This window comes from Echinops telfairi, unplaced genomic scaffold, assembly GCF_000313985.2.
Source record: "Echinops telfairi isolate 266 unplaced genomic scaffold, ASM31398v2 ScPeMD7_23;HRSCAF=83, whole genome shotgun sequence".
In the NCBI taxonomy this organism is placed as follows: Eukaryota; Metazoa; Chordata; class Mammalia; order Afrosoricida; family Tenrecidae; genus Echinops; species Echinops telfairi.
This window is the reverse complement of record NW_022103920.1, coordinates 58,091,724-58,105,035: the sequence shown is the minus strand read 5'-3', so window position 1 is coordinate 58,105,035 and position 13,312 is coordinate 58,091,724. Positions and strand designations below refer to the sequence as shown.

Below are 13,312 nucleotides of genomic sequence, written 5' to 3'. Positions count from 1 at the left end.
GTCACCAACTGTCAGCCAGGTCACCAACCACCAGTCCCCAGCTCCAGAGATTTCTTAAAGGGACCTCAACTTACAGCGACACAGTTCACAGGCTAGGCATCCCACAGGTAGTGTAGACTGTAAAAGGAGGCACAAAACAAGCAAGGCAGCCGCACACTGGTCCAATGATCAAAAAGCGAGAGACAAGAAAGGCGAGGCTCACTGAGCCATTTATCTCTCCGCCCTTCAGTTAATCCCACTTGTGTTTATCGGCCAGGCTGGCACAATAAACTATCTCAGCTGGTATCCCTACTCTAATCCTATGCTATTAATGAACATTTTGGTCAGAATCTATGTAAGAATCCTAATCAAAAGGGGAAAAATGCAGAAAAGACTTTCTAATTTTCATGGATTTTAAACTTCATAGAGCCATGAAACTACTGTCCTGAGATATCTTAAACCTTAAACCAAAGTATCCCCTAAAGTTCTCTTAAAATAATAATAAAAAGGTCTGCCTTGAGCCTTATGCTCTTCTAAGAGCTCTCTCTCTAGTATGAATTTCGTAACTCCTGTTATTCAAAGATGACACAGGACCTAAACTCAGGGAGCAGTGAATTTTTGCTAATCGAGAAGGAACAGCTCAGAAAAGGAGGATGAGAATGGTTACACAATTCCAAGGATAAAATCAGTGTCTATGAATGGGACAAGTAGAAACTGCTGAATTGGCATATGTTTTGCTGTGTATACTCTGAAGAAAATCAAAATAAATAAAGTTAAAAAATAAAAACAATAATAAATTTAATGTATTCTGTATTTTTCTATGCTATTAAACTATATACTTACATACTCTTCTGGCTATTTTATTAAAGGCCTTACCATATTTATTATGGTTACTTTGTAGCCTCTATGTACTTATTAGATAATTAGTAAGCTACAGACATAAAAATAGTAGGAAAAATAAATGGGTTAGTGTATACAAGAGTTTAAAGATAGAATACCTCTACAGCACCATCAGTGTTCTGTTGAAGACAATTTCCAGTATAAACTCTCCTCTGCACATCAGATTCAGTCATTACCATTGAATCCACAGGGAAGCTAAATATAAATTACAAGTGCCAAAGAGTTAGAGTTGTGCATTTGTTTCACCGTCAATCCAAATTTATCATGTGCTTAAAATATCAGATTTTGACTCATCGCACCCTTGTGCCACAGAGCAGGTGTTCTAGCCCTGGTGGCAGAGGGGCTAACATGCTGGGCAGCTAACCACAAAACAGCAACAGTTCTAACCCATCAGTCACTCCACAGCAGAGAGACGATGCTTTTTGCTCAGATACAGATTTACAATCTCGGAAACCATACAGGCAGTTCTACTCTGCCTGAGAGTGTTGCTATGAGTCAGAATTGGCTCGATGGCAGTGAGCTTGAGTTTGGACTCTGTATGGGAGCAACTGCCCCTGCAGAGTTGCTAGTGGGGGTTGAAGTGTCACCCTTTGGGCCACGGCTGCAGGGTGAACTGCTGTACCACCAGGGCTCCTTGAACAGGGAAAGCAAGAAAGACAGCTTACAGGTTATAGGTGCTGTACATTCAATTAGATAATATTTTGATGTTTTTTTTTCCATTTGAAAGTAACACAACTGAACAATACAGGATTTTAACAAATCAATAATAAATTATGTGCCACTTCATAAAGCATATTTTAAATGTAGGACATGAAAATGTTTATAAAAACAAAACTAAACAACCCATGCCAGTAGCTACTGAGTCAATTCTAAGAAAGGGCCACCCTATATGTTTCAGAGAATGGCCCTCCATAGGGGTTTCACGGTTGTGGCCTTTCAGAAGCAGATGACCAGCCTCTTCCAACCACCAAGCTATTCCTTAGTTAAGCCTCTGTGCCACCCAGAAACTCTGGGATCATCAGACTACCGAGTGGAAGTAGTCCAGTCACATCTGGAAGAATCGTACTTTATATATGCCACAGTAAAACAACACAGACAAGGCATAAGACAAAAACCAAAGGTCTGCACACTGCCTAACTTAACCCAGCAGAAAACTGTATATACTCATGTATAAGCCGAGTTTCTCAGCACATTACTTGTGTAGTTTTTGTGGTAAAATTAGATGCCTCAGCTGATATTCGAGTTGGCTTATACTCGAGTGTAGAGTAATAATAATCGGCACCTATATGTAGGGGTGGTAAGCTCTCTCTAATCCAATGTCTGGTTCACACTGATACTCGGTCTGTCCATGTCAAAGTTATAGAAGCAGCTCTCGCTCTGATTTCTTAAACGACTACATCCTATCTTTCAAGGAACTTTGCTCTTCATCACTTTTCTTTTAAACAGCCATTCCAGGGTATTAAGATTATTATTAAGCTACAAATATTGTTGAGTGAAATTATAGGCAGATGGATACCTTGGGTGAAGAGAGGACTCACTAACAGTCTGAAGCCTGTTTTTTAAAGAATGGATCTCTGCTTCATAATTTTCTTCAGTTTCTTTCAATTGTTGCTGCAAAGAGGATGCGAGGATTTCCAATTTTTGAACTTGCTCTTCAAGTTGTTTGATTTTGGAAGGATCTTGGAGAGTGGATAATTTGTTTTCACGACTGCCATCTAAGTTATATACATAAAAGAAAACGCACATTTCAATACAATTTTCTTACTGAAACAACAGAAACACTTCCTTTTCTGAAGAACATTCCTTTCTCTTTGGAAAGAAATGCTTATTAATTAATGTTAACTCAGGTTTCAATTCACATTCATTCTGCTGGATGAAAACAAGAAAACACAATTCAAGACGATTTCTTCTATATGCATGGCTGAAGGATCCCTTAACCTACTGATGTCATGTCTTTACATTTAGAACAATTTAGCATTAGAGTGTAAGACGTGATAGCTTGTCCTCCACGTTACTGGCAATTGCTCGTGATTAGAAATGCCCTCAATCCATTTACAGGCCAGAAACTTAGGAAGCAATCTCAATGCCGCCCTTCCCCCTTTCTGTGCTAAAACCAACTGCAGACTACAGCCTATCACATGAACTCTTTCCCTTGATCCTCAATGACATTGCCTGGGTTTATTGAACATCTTGTTTTATCAGTACTACTGCCAACGTTATTTGACTTGATTCCCACCACTAATTTTGTATCCTCAAGTAATTCTAATACCCTTATCTTACGGTAAAACAATCAATGCTACTCTCTCTGTTTAAAATCAAGGAGTAAGCATGCTTCACTCAGAGCACATAAAGCTTTTTTTCTGTTCAAGATCCTATGTATATCTCTGGTTTTATCAACCTTCTACTGTGCTGCACATCTTTATAAAACTCTCAACTCTCCAGAATGGCTGCACTCTCCCATCCTTCTACACTTCATAATAAAGACACTTCTACAGCTAAAAACAGAAGTCTACGGAATCTCCTCTAAGATGTCCATGTCTCTGCTCACTGGCTCACCCGGCTCCTCCCGCCAGGAAGCACTAGTCTCTCTACTCATTCTTCTATTATAGAGACGGTGCCACTGTTTTCTAAGCGGTAAATTTTCTTCATATATGCTTTCCCCCTGGACTTTGGTTTCCTTCAGTGAGTTTAGTTCTCTCAGGCACTTAAATGAATGACCATTGACTGTATGAAGACCACCCCCAGGATTGGGATAAAGAGGTGCCTTCTTCCTATGTGGGTTCGAAGACAGTTAAAGAATAGTGAAATGGTGGACCTTAAGCCAGACTTATTTGCCCCATGGATTTATGATTTTGCTTTAATCATTTACCTGTTTCTTGGGTTTTTATATTCAGTAGCTCTAACTGGTGTGTTCTCTGAAGGTCCCTGACCATTTCCTCTTGGGCAGAAGTAAGTTCCTCTTTAAGACTGCAAAGAGCTTTATCTTTTTCATTTTCCATATATTCACGAACCTGATCCACATGAGTGGAATGAACCAGCGAAAGGCATATACGTTGGGCTTCCATCTGTAGCCTTAAATCATCCTTAAAATAAATGTGCATGCACATTAGAAAATTTCAAAACAGCAAATTATTTAACTTCTAATTCTCAACCTTTTACCAACTGCAAAGGGGGAAAACATGAAATTATATTTAAATTTAAAATTTATTTTTTAATAAATCATTTTATTGGGGGCTCTTACAACAATCCATACATGAATTGTATCAGCACATTTGTACATGCTGCCATCATCATTTTCCTTTTTTTTCTCCCCACCGTCTCCCGACCATCATCGTTTTCAAAACATTTTCTTTCTAGTTGAATCTCCTAAGTATCAGCAGCTCCTCTTTCCCCCTTCTTTCCCTTCCTACCCCACCCTCGCGAACCCTTGATAAATTATTATTATTTTCATATCTTACACCATTTGCTGTCTCCCTTCACCCACATTTTTGTTGTTCTTCTCCCCTGGGGGTCGGGTTTGTGTGTGTTATACATCCATCATTGTGATTGGTTCCCCCTTTCTCCCCCTATATTAAAAACATTTATATACGAGTGTTAAAGCCGAATTTTTCTCTCTTCTTGCTGCTGCACTAATGTACTTCCCTTTTTCTAAGAATGTAATACAATGTTTTCTTTCCAAATTTATTTATCATAACATTTAATATTTGGTATATCGAGTATCTCATCTTCTGTTTTTGTTTAAAAATGAAAATCTAAATGTAGGGAAATGCAAAGAATAGTCTAAGAAGTGCAATTACTCGCAATCTAAATGAACAAAACTAGTATTTTATATTATTTTTTGTTTCAGCTGATTATCCCACCCAATTCCATGTTTGTTTTTAAAGAAATAAAACACCAATAAAATTGTCCAACACAATGTACCCATTTAGGAACACTGTGCTGGACTAACTCAAAGGTCAGCTGTTTGAAACCACCAGCTGCTCCACAGGAGGAAGATGAGGGGTCTGCTTCCATCTAGACTACCACCTTGGGAAGCTTACAGGACACTTCTTTCCTGTCATACAGGATTGCTGCTGTGAGTCGGAATTGACTCAATAGCAACAAGTTTGGTCTTGATGTTTCCAAGTGTCCTTCTTCAGAGGCAATTAACACAGATTTGATGCATGGCTGTCCATTTTCATACTATCACTTCTCTAACTACCTGAACACAATGCATTGTATTTCGTGATCTTAATTTACATAAATGGTATATATTTATTTTATAAATAGCTCTTCTCATTCTAGGTTTATCTCTGAGATCTAACCACATTGATACTGCTGTACAGTATATGTATGTATATACCACAATTTATCCATTTACTTTCTGAAGACCAACTGTGCTATTTCTAGGGTTTTTAATATTTAAAATATAGAAGTCTTAAAGATACCCCCCTTGGCCACGTGTACTAGTGTTTCTCTAGCACAGACGCTCATAAATTTCAGAATGCATCAGTTATACCTAGGGTTCTCATTAGAAGAGAGAACTGAGATCTACTCCATTTTTGGTTCAGGAGGTCTGGGGTGGGGCCTGAATTTGCATTCCAAGTGATGCTAATCCTGCTGGTCAGGGGCTGCATTTTCCCCCCTTTTATTCTTTCCTAACCCTAACCCTAAAGGGGCTACATTTTGAGAACCACCTAGAAAGGTAATTGTTGGGTTACAGATAATGCATATTTTTTTAACTCTTAGATTTAACCAAATTATCATTCTTTTTAATATTTTTATTTAGTTTATTGCTATTGTTGAAACGATAGAGAAAAAACATACACTAACTCAACAATTTCTAGATGCACCATTTAGTGGTACTGACTATATTCTTCCAGGCCAACCACCTTTCTCAACCTCTTTTTCTGAACTGTTCCTCCCCTAACCATAAAAATTTGCTGCTTCCTCAGGCTCCTAACTAATCTTTTGAGTTGCTGCTATTAATTTGATTCCATAGATAGTTCTTAAAAGTATAATTCTCAAGGCAGACATTTTTTTACTAGTTAAGCTAAACTCCTGTTTAGCTTAAAAAAGTTTTCAGGGGTTATTTTTGGTTTAAGGTTTAAAGATTATCTCAGGGCCATCCTTCCAGGGGTTCATCAACTTTCCTGGGTTCGAAGAAATTGGGAATCCTTAAGAACTGGCCATTCTTGACTACATTCCCCCCTTTTTGATTAGAAATCTTTCCTTAGACGCTGATGAAAATATTCAGTAATGCTAGCTGGGCACCATACAGCTCTTCTGGTCTCACTACAAAGGAGGCAGTTGTTCATCAGGCAATTAGGCACACATTCCATATCCTCCTCCGATTCCTAACACTTCTTCCTGTTGCTCCCTATGAATTGAGACCAACCGTCGCATTCTCTTGTACAGCTATTCACTTATGCTTTATGATGTTGTCCAGTGGAAATTCCTGTTACCTCTAAATAGTACTATAAATTGTCAGGAGTGATCTATTATTATTCAAGTTATATATACTATTTAATAGTTTAACTGTTATGTATAATTAATACTTTATTTTTTTAAGCAAGCCTGAAAAATATCTAGGGTTTAGAAACACACACACACACACCCTGCCCCCGCCCCCCCCCCGGGGGGAAATATAATTCTGTAACTACAGACCAATACTATAAACCACAAAAAAGCTTTAATTTTCAGGTGTGGAATCTTGACGATCCCATTATGAAAATCCTACAATCAGTACTTGGTATTGTAACAAAATATTACGAAAATTAATAACTTCTTTTGAAGCTCAGATTTACAACAAAGTTACTTAAAATTTTGTCTTCCTAAATAAAATGTGAATTCTATAGCACTTTTTACTTCCTGAGCAAAACAGATCAAAAGAAAAGTTAACAAACATGTAAGGAAAAAAATAAAATAATGGCAGAATTACTTTAGTGGAATCGTCCATTCTCTTATAAAGATAACTCATGTGTGTTTTAAGATGAAAACTCTTAATATGAAAGATACATTTCCATTTTGCTTTACCATATTTAAACAAGTCAACATACCTGCTCTAATTTGAGTGCACGGAGTTCCTGCTGAAGTTCACTGTGGTCACTAGGTTCAGCTGTCCGAAGCGTCCATTCATTTGTCACTGACGGCAGGCCATCCAAAAATAACGGTTCTTGTTTGCTTTCTTTACCAGCAGTCCTATTTTCAAAAGGAGTTTCATCTTCTTCCACTACTTTTGATTCGCCACCACAACCTTTTCTTATTTCACAAAGTGGGTCTCTAGTGTTCCTGCTCGTCACAGTCACAACTTCATCTTTAGAACTCGACTGACCATCAAACATACCTAGGTTTTCTGTCCGTTTGATTATGAGTTCTAGCTCTCTACATTGCAATAAAACTTGCTCTTTCTCATGTTTTAAAGATTTAACTTCTTCACTTAAAACACAAATCTCACCATGGCTCCGCTTTAATTGTTCTGAAAGCTCACGCAATCTCTCCGACAGTTCTAGTTTTTCTCGCTCGGTTACCTCGAGTTTTTCCATAAGCTCTGTGGCATCTTTCTCAACCACTTCACCTATATCCACTGTTTCTGCTACAGAAGTCTTATCATCGTCAAAAATGGAACTTTTCGGTTTTACTACAGTTGGATTTATCTTCTGCAAATGATGGAGCTCTTCATTAAGTGCTTTAAGCTTCCTATTATACTCTATTTCTTGTTTGGTTTTACTGCCTTCTAAATCAGTTTTTACCTGGAGGAGACAAGCATACTCCTCCTGTAACTCTTGATAATTAACCTCAAAGTTTTTTTCAGCAAATGAAAAAGTGTTCCTTTGTTTCTCAATCTCTTCATTTAGCTGAATACATTGTGTTTTAAGGTTCTCATTTTCCTCTGTGAGCCTATCTATTTCTTTTTGCCAGCTACTCTCTTTGGGTTTGGAATTATTGTACTCCATGAAAATGAATCTTTCTTCTTGGCTAACAGGAGTACATATTTTTAACATGTCTTCAAGGGATTTCTTTTCATCTTTAAGAACACTATTCTCTACTTCAAGTTCTGTGAATTTTTCTTGAAGGTCTTTCTCTTTTTCTTTCATTTGTTTCTGCAATAACTCAGTTTTAAGTTGTAATTCTTGAACTTCTTGTTCAAGGGTACCCTTTTCCTTTTCTTCCTGTCTTAGTATTTCGATTTCTTTTTGCAGTTCATTGATCTGTAGAGTCATTTCTTCTGATTTTGAATTCATGAGAGATTGCTGTAAATCTTTTAGCTTTGAAATTTCTAAAAGTAGTTGATTCTGTCTAGTTATCAAATTATCTTTTTCAAACTGCATGGTTTCTATCTTCTGACTCATTTCATTCTGTAACCCATCTATCTGCTGTTTATAGTGAATGCCTAAGTTATCCTTAAGTTTCTCAGTGTTTATTCGATGCTCAATTTCTAAATCTTCCTTCAGTTTGGAAAGTTCTTCTTCATGACTAAAGAGGAGCTGTGTTCTTAGCCTCTCTAATTCAGCTTCTTGGGATTCAGCCATTCTGTCCAACACAGCATTCTTTTCTCTTTCTAACATTTCAAGTTTTATCTTGTAATTTGTGACTTCTGCTTCATGTTTTAATTCCAGTTCCTTCCTGGATTCAGATGCAGACACAATCTCTGCTTTCAGGTCATCCACTGTACTAAGAGACTTGTACGCTTCCTGGAGTTTACTTTCTTGTTCAGCTATTGTCTGTCTAGCTCTCTGAATCTGGTCCCTGGAAAAGCTTAATTCTTCTAAAAGATCTTCAAGCTGTCCTTGCAAAGCAGTCTTTTCTCCGGAAATGACTCCTAATTCTACCCTGAATTTTTCTTTTAGAGAGTTAGTATCTTGCAATTTTATATTCAGTTCATTTATTGCCATATTCATTAACTTTACTTGATCTTCATTAACTGTACTATCTGGACGTGTCCTTAAAGCATTCTCCATTTCTCCTTTATGTCGTATTTTAAGTTCTTCCATCTGTGACATGTGTTGTTTTATTAGTTCTTGTTTCATCTGCACTATCTGCTGCCCATACATTTCATCTAGCTCTGCCTGGAGTTGTTCCAACTTTCTTTGTGTTTCTTGTTCCATTCTTTGCACAATATCATTTTCAAATTGGCTATCCTTGTGATTTCTCTTTTGCAGTTCTTCAACTGTCCCCATTAACTGCTGTACTTCCGTAGAACACTGTCTTTCTTTCTGTTTAGAATTAGTCAGCTCTAATTGCATGTGTTTTATCTCCTGGTTCTTTTGTACGATCTGTTCCTGTAACTCTTCCAGTAGCATGTCAGCTGCTATCACTTTCTCTTTCAGCTCGAGAGCTCTCTTTTCTTCTTCTATTCTTCTTGTATTTAGTTCTTCAATGATTTCATCCTTTTCCTGTATTTCTTTATTTGAGTTTTCTATTTTTTTATTTTGTTCCTTTATACAGAAAAAAAGGAAAACATAAGAAAGGCATTTTTGGCACTTGGTAACATATCATCCTTTTACCACAAGATGGATAGAAATTGGCTTTTTACATAATTCTATACACAGTAAACTATTAAGCCTGCTCTTCAATCCCTCTAAAGACAAATCAGACTTGTATATTCAGCTCTGGAAACAAGTAAGCATTACAATAGTCTTGGCCTTCTTGAGAATTCCTCTTACATTGCTTTGAATCAAGGAGCCCTGGTGATATAGTAGTTATGAATTGGGCTTTGAACCTCAAGGTCAGCAGTTAGAAACCAACAGCCCCTACAATGGGAGAAAGATGAGGCTTTCTATTCCTGTAAAAAGTTACAGTCTCAGAAACCTGCAAGGGCAGTTCTACCCTGCCCTAGAGGGTTGCCATGAGTCAAAATTGACTAGATGGCAGTGAGGGTTAGAGAGAGTTCTGAGACAAGTAAAAAGCCAGTCTATTTTAAATAAATGAACCAAAGCAACAAATGTGCTTCTTGAAGGAAATCCTGCCAGCATTCCTCTTGACATCCGACATCCCGTCCCATGTTACCTTATGGGCTAAAATTTCTTTTTTAAAACAATCATTTTATTGGGGGCTCTTATAGCTCTTATTACAATCCAATCCATACATCCATCCATTGTGTCAAGCACATTTGTACATATGTTGCCATCATCATTCTCAAAACATTTCTACTTGAGCCCTTGGTATCAGCTCATTTTCCCCCCTCCCTCATGAACCTTGATAATTTATAATGTTTTTTTTCATGTCTTACACCTACCGCTGTCTCCCTCCACCCACTTTTCTGTTGTCCTCCCCCTGGGAAGGGGTTATATGCAGATCATTGTGACCGGTTCCCCCTTTCTCCCCCTCCCCCCCTTACCTTCCTGGTATCACCACTCTCATTATTGGTCTGAGGGGTTGATCTATCCTGAATTCCCTGTGTTGCGAGCTCTTATCTGTACCAGTGTGCATGCTCTGGTTTAGCTGGATTTGTGGGTGGTGAGGAGGCAGCATTAAAGAACTAGAGGAAAGTTGTATATTTCATCGGTGCTATACTGCACCCTGACTGGCTCATCTCTTCCTTATGACTCTTCTGTAAGGGGATGTTCAACTGTCTACAGATAGCTTTGGGTCCTAACTATGCACTTCCCCTCATTCACATTGATATGATTTCTTATATTAATATTTATATTATATTATGACATTCAGAAGTCATTTTAATCTCTTTTAAGTCCTAGTGTTTTCATCTGTAAAAGAACTTTTGCAGATAATGCTAGCTTCTCTACCAAACAAAATATGTTCTAAAGCTAAAATGAAATAAAATATATTAAGGTATTTCATTTCTGAAATTCTACTTGCACAAAAAAAAAACATACTTACATCCTAGGGAAAAAAACATGTAAGGCATTTAGAACCTATAAAGAAGCAAAATCAACTTATGGTTGCCAACTGAAGTTTAAAATGCAATTAATCTTGAAAAATGTTAACATCACAAAAATCTTAACTTTTTTATTTCCTGATATTATACAGAGGGAAAAGAAGTTAGCACTTAATTCAAAATAGTCCAGCACTTCATATAATTTACAAACCACCATAATTCTACATTCAAATATTAAATAGTGCCAATTCACTATTCATTTTTCTTAGCATCATTTATTTCAAATATGCATGATTTTTAAAAACTTACTTTGTGTTGGAAAGAAAATGCTGCAGTCAAGGCTATAATCCCTATTTTTAAGAAATACAGTGGGAATAGTATACTCCTTGCCGATGACTACTGTACCCTGCCTGGGAAGTTCAGATTAGGAGAAGAATGAGCTGTGATCTAGCAAACCAACATAGCTTCAATCACCACCCTCATAGTACTTAATAAATAAATGCTAAGTAATTATTCTCCAAACAATACTCTGCTTTATAAGAAATTCATTCAAAGTATTGTAATCAGAGATATTTATTTTTCTAATTAAAACCCATTTCATTTTGTTTTGTCAATTTTCAAATAGATCATTCAATTGGGGCTCCTACAACTCTTATAACAATCCATATATTAATTGATTTAACATAAACTTTCAGGAAACTTAACAAGCTTATTTTAAAGATTGTTTTATTGTTGTGAGACTACCAGTTGTTTCTGAAATAAAATATTTTATACATATATATAGAATTTTCATTAATCATAACATTTTGGTATTCATATGAATGACAAAAAGATACACACATAAGCCCAACTTCCTGATACGATCACTGAAAACAAAGGTGTGCATAAGCAAAGGTGGTGAAGAAAGCTGATGGTGCCTGGTTATCAAAAGATATAGCATCTAGGGTCTTAAAGGCTGGAAGATAAACAAGCGGCCAACTAGCTCAGAAGCAACAAAGCCCACATGGAAAAAGCACACCAGTATGTGTGACCACCAGCTGTCGAAGGGATTGGGTGTCAAGGCATCAAGGAACAAGAAATCATGTCATTGTAAAGGTGGGTGAGTGCAGAGTGGAGACTCAGAGTCCATCGGTTGGCAACTGAACACCCCCCTGCTGAGGGGGTTTGGGGAGGAGACGAGCTAATCAGGGTACAGGGTAGCAATGATGAAACATATAACTTTCCTTTAGTTCTTTAATGCTTCCTCCTCCCCAATATCATGATCCCAATTTTGCCTCACAAATCTGGCTAGACCAGAGGATGTACATTGGTACAGATGGCTACTTGAAAAACAGGGAATCCAGGATAGATGACTCCTTCAGGACCAGTGGTGAGAGGGGCGAGGCCTGGAGGGTGAAGGGAATGTGGGGTAGAAGGGGGGAACCAATTACAAGAATCTAAGTATAGCCTCCTCCCTGGGGGATGGACAGCAGAGAAGAGGGCGGAGGGAGACATCGGACAGTGTAACTTATGATAAAACTATAATAAATTATGAATTATGAAGGGTTCAGGAGGGAGGGGGGAGGGAGGGGGAAAATAAGCAAATGATATTGAGGGCAAAATGTTTTGAGATTGATGAGTGCAACAGGTGTACATATGTGCTTGACTCAACGGATGTATGTATGGACTGTGATAAGAATTGTATGAGCCCTCAATAAAATAATTTAAAAAAAGAAAAGATACACACATAAGAAATTTAAAAGATCATTGCAAAGCTTCCCACAAATTGGTTGACTTTTAAAATAAACATACCATTTCATAGGCTCTAATTTTGTCTTGTAAGAAACTAATTTGCATTTTGAAGTCTTCTTTCTTTTTGTGATAATCCTCGAGTAGGTGGTCTTGTTCTTCCAGTTTTTGCTGATGAGTGAAGATCTGTTGTTTTGCTTGCAGCAGATCTGCCGCTGTGTTACTATGAGTGCTGTTTCTCAGTGTTTCACTAGCCTGCAACTGAACAATGGAAAGCACATTACAACTGCAAAGTAATTATATTAAGGAATATTCACCTTTGGAGGTATTACTCAGCTTGCAATGACTCTTCGGGGGACTCTGATGGATTTGCAGTTGTACCTAAGGCCCCAGCAAACATGTTGCCTGCCATTGTAGACTGGATTGGTAATGGCCCATTACTGAAGCTCACTCAATAAGATTCTCTTCCTTGTGGTAAAGCAGAGAAAATAGGGAGCGAGTGAGGGAGCTAAGTGAGGTAGACATGCAGTGGGGGCTAATGATGACAGCAGTCCCCAGATTCCTGATGACTTTCCAGTCTCTGGCTCCAATCCCTTTCAAGAACCTTGTGGTACTTCTGCCTTGAGTTCAAAAAAATAATTTCATATCCTTATATTAAATGTCTCTCTTTTGCTGAAACTATCTCAAATTATTTTCTGTTAGAGGACAGCACTGAAGATACTGTTTGGGGAAAGCGACTGGTCGGACCAGCCCACATGGGGGCAAACCAAGAGGAATTGCAACAATAAACCAGTGATGGGAGTTAAGTCACGAAGTCCCCGAGGAACCCCGATTGTAGACTCCTGACTCAGACGATAGCACTGGACAACTCACCTGAACTGATTGGGG

At 37.8% G+C, this 13,312-nt stretch overlaps 1 protein-coding gene across 1 annotated transcript in view; it reads right to left on the bottom strand.

Annotated features, from left to right (window-relative positions):
* Positions 1–13,312, bottom strand: part of AKAP9 (A-kinase anchoring protein 9) — a 162,053-nt gene that overhangs the window by 109,109 nt on the left and 39,632 nt on the right. The window contains exons 7-11 of the mRNA XM_045288755.1: positions 12,488–12,685; positions 6,918–9,296; positions 3,749–3,962; positions 2,396–2,594; positions 978–1,074 (exon numbers count right to left, since the gene is read on the bottom strand). Coding sequence (XP_045144690.1) covers positions 978–1,074; positions 2,396–2,594; positions 3,749–3,962; positions 6,918–9,296; positions 12,488–12,685 — 3,087 coding nt within the window. The remainder of the gene's footprint in view (positions 1–977; positions 1,075–2,395; positions 2,595–3,748; positions 3,963–6,917; positions 9,297–12,487; positions 12,686–13,312) is intronic.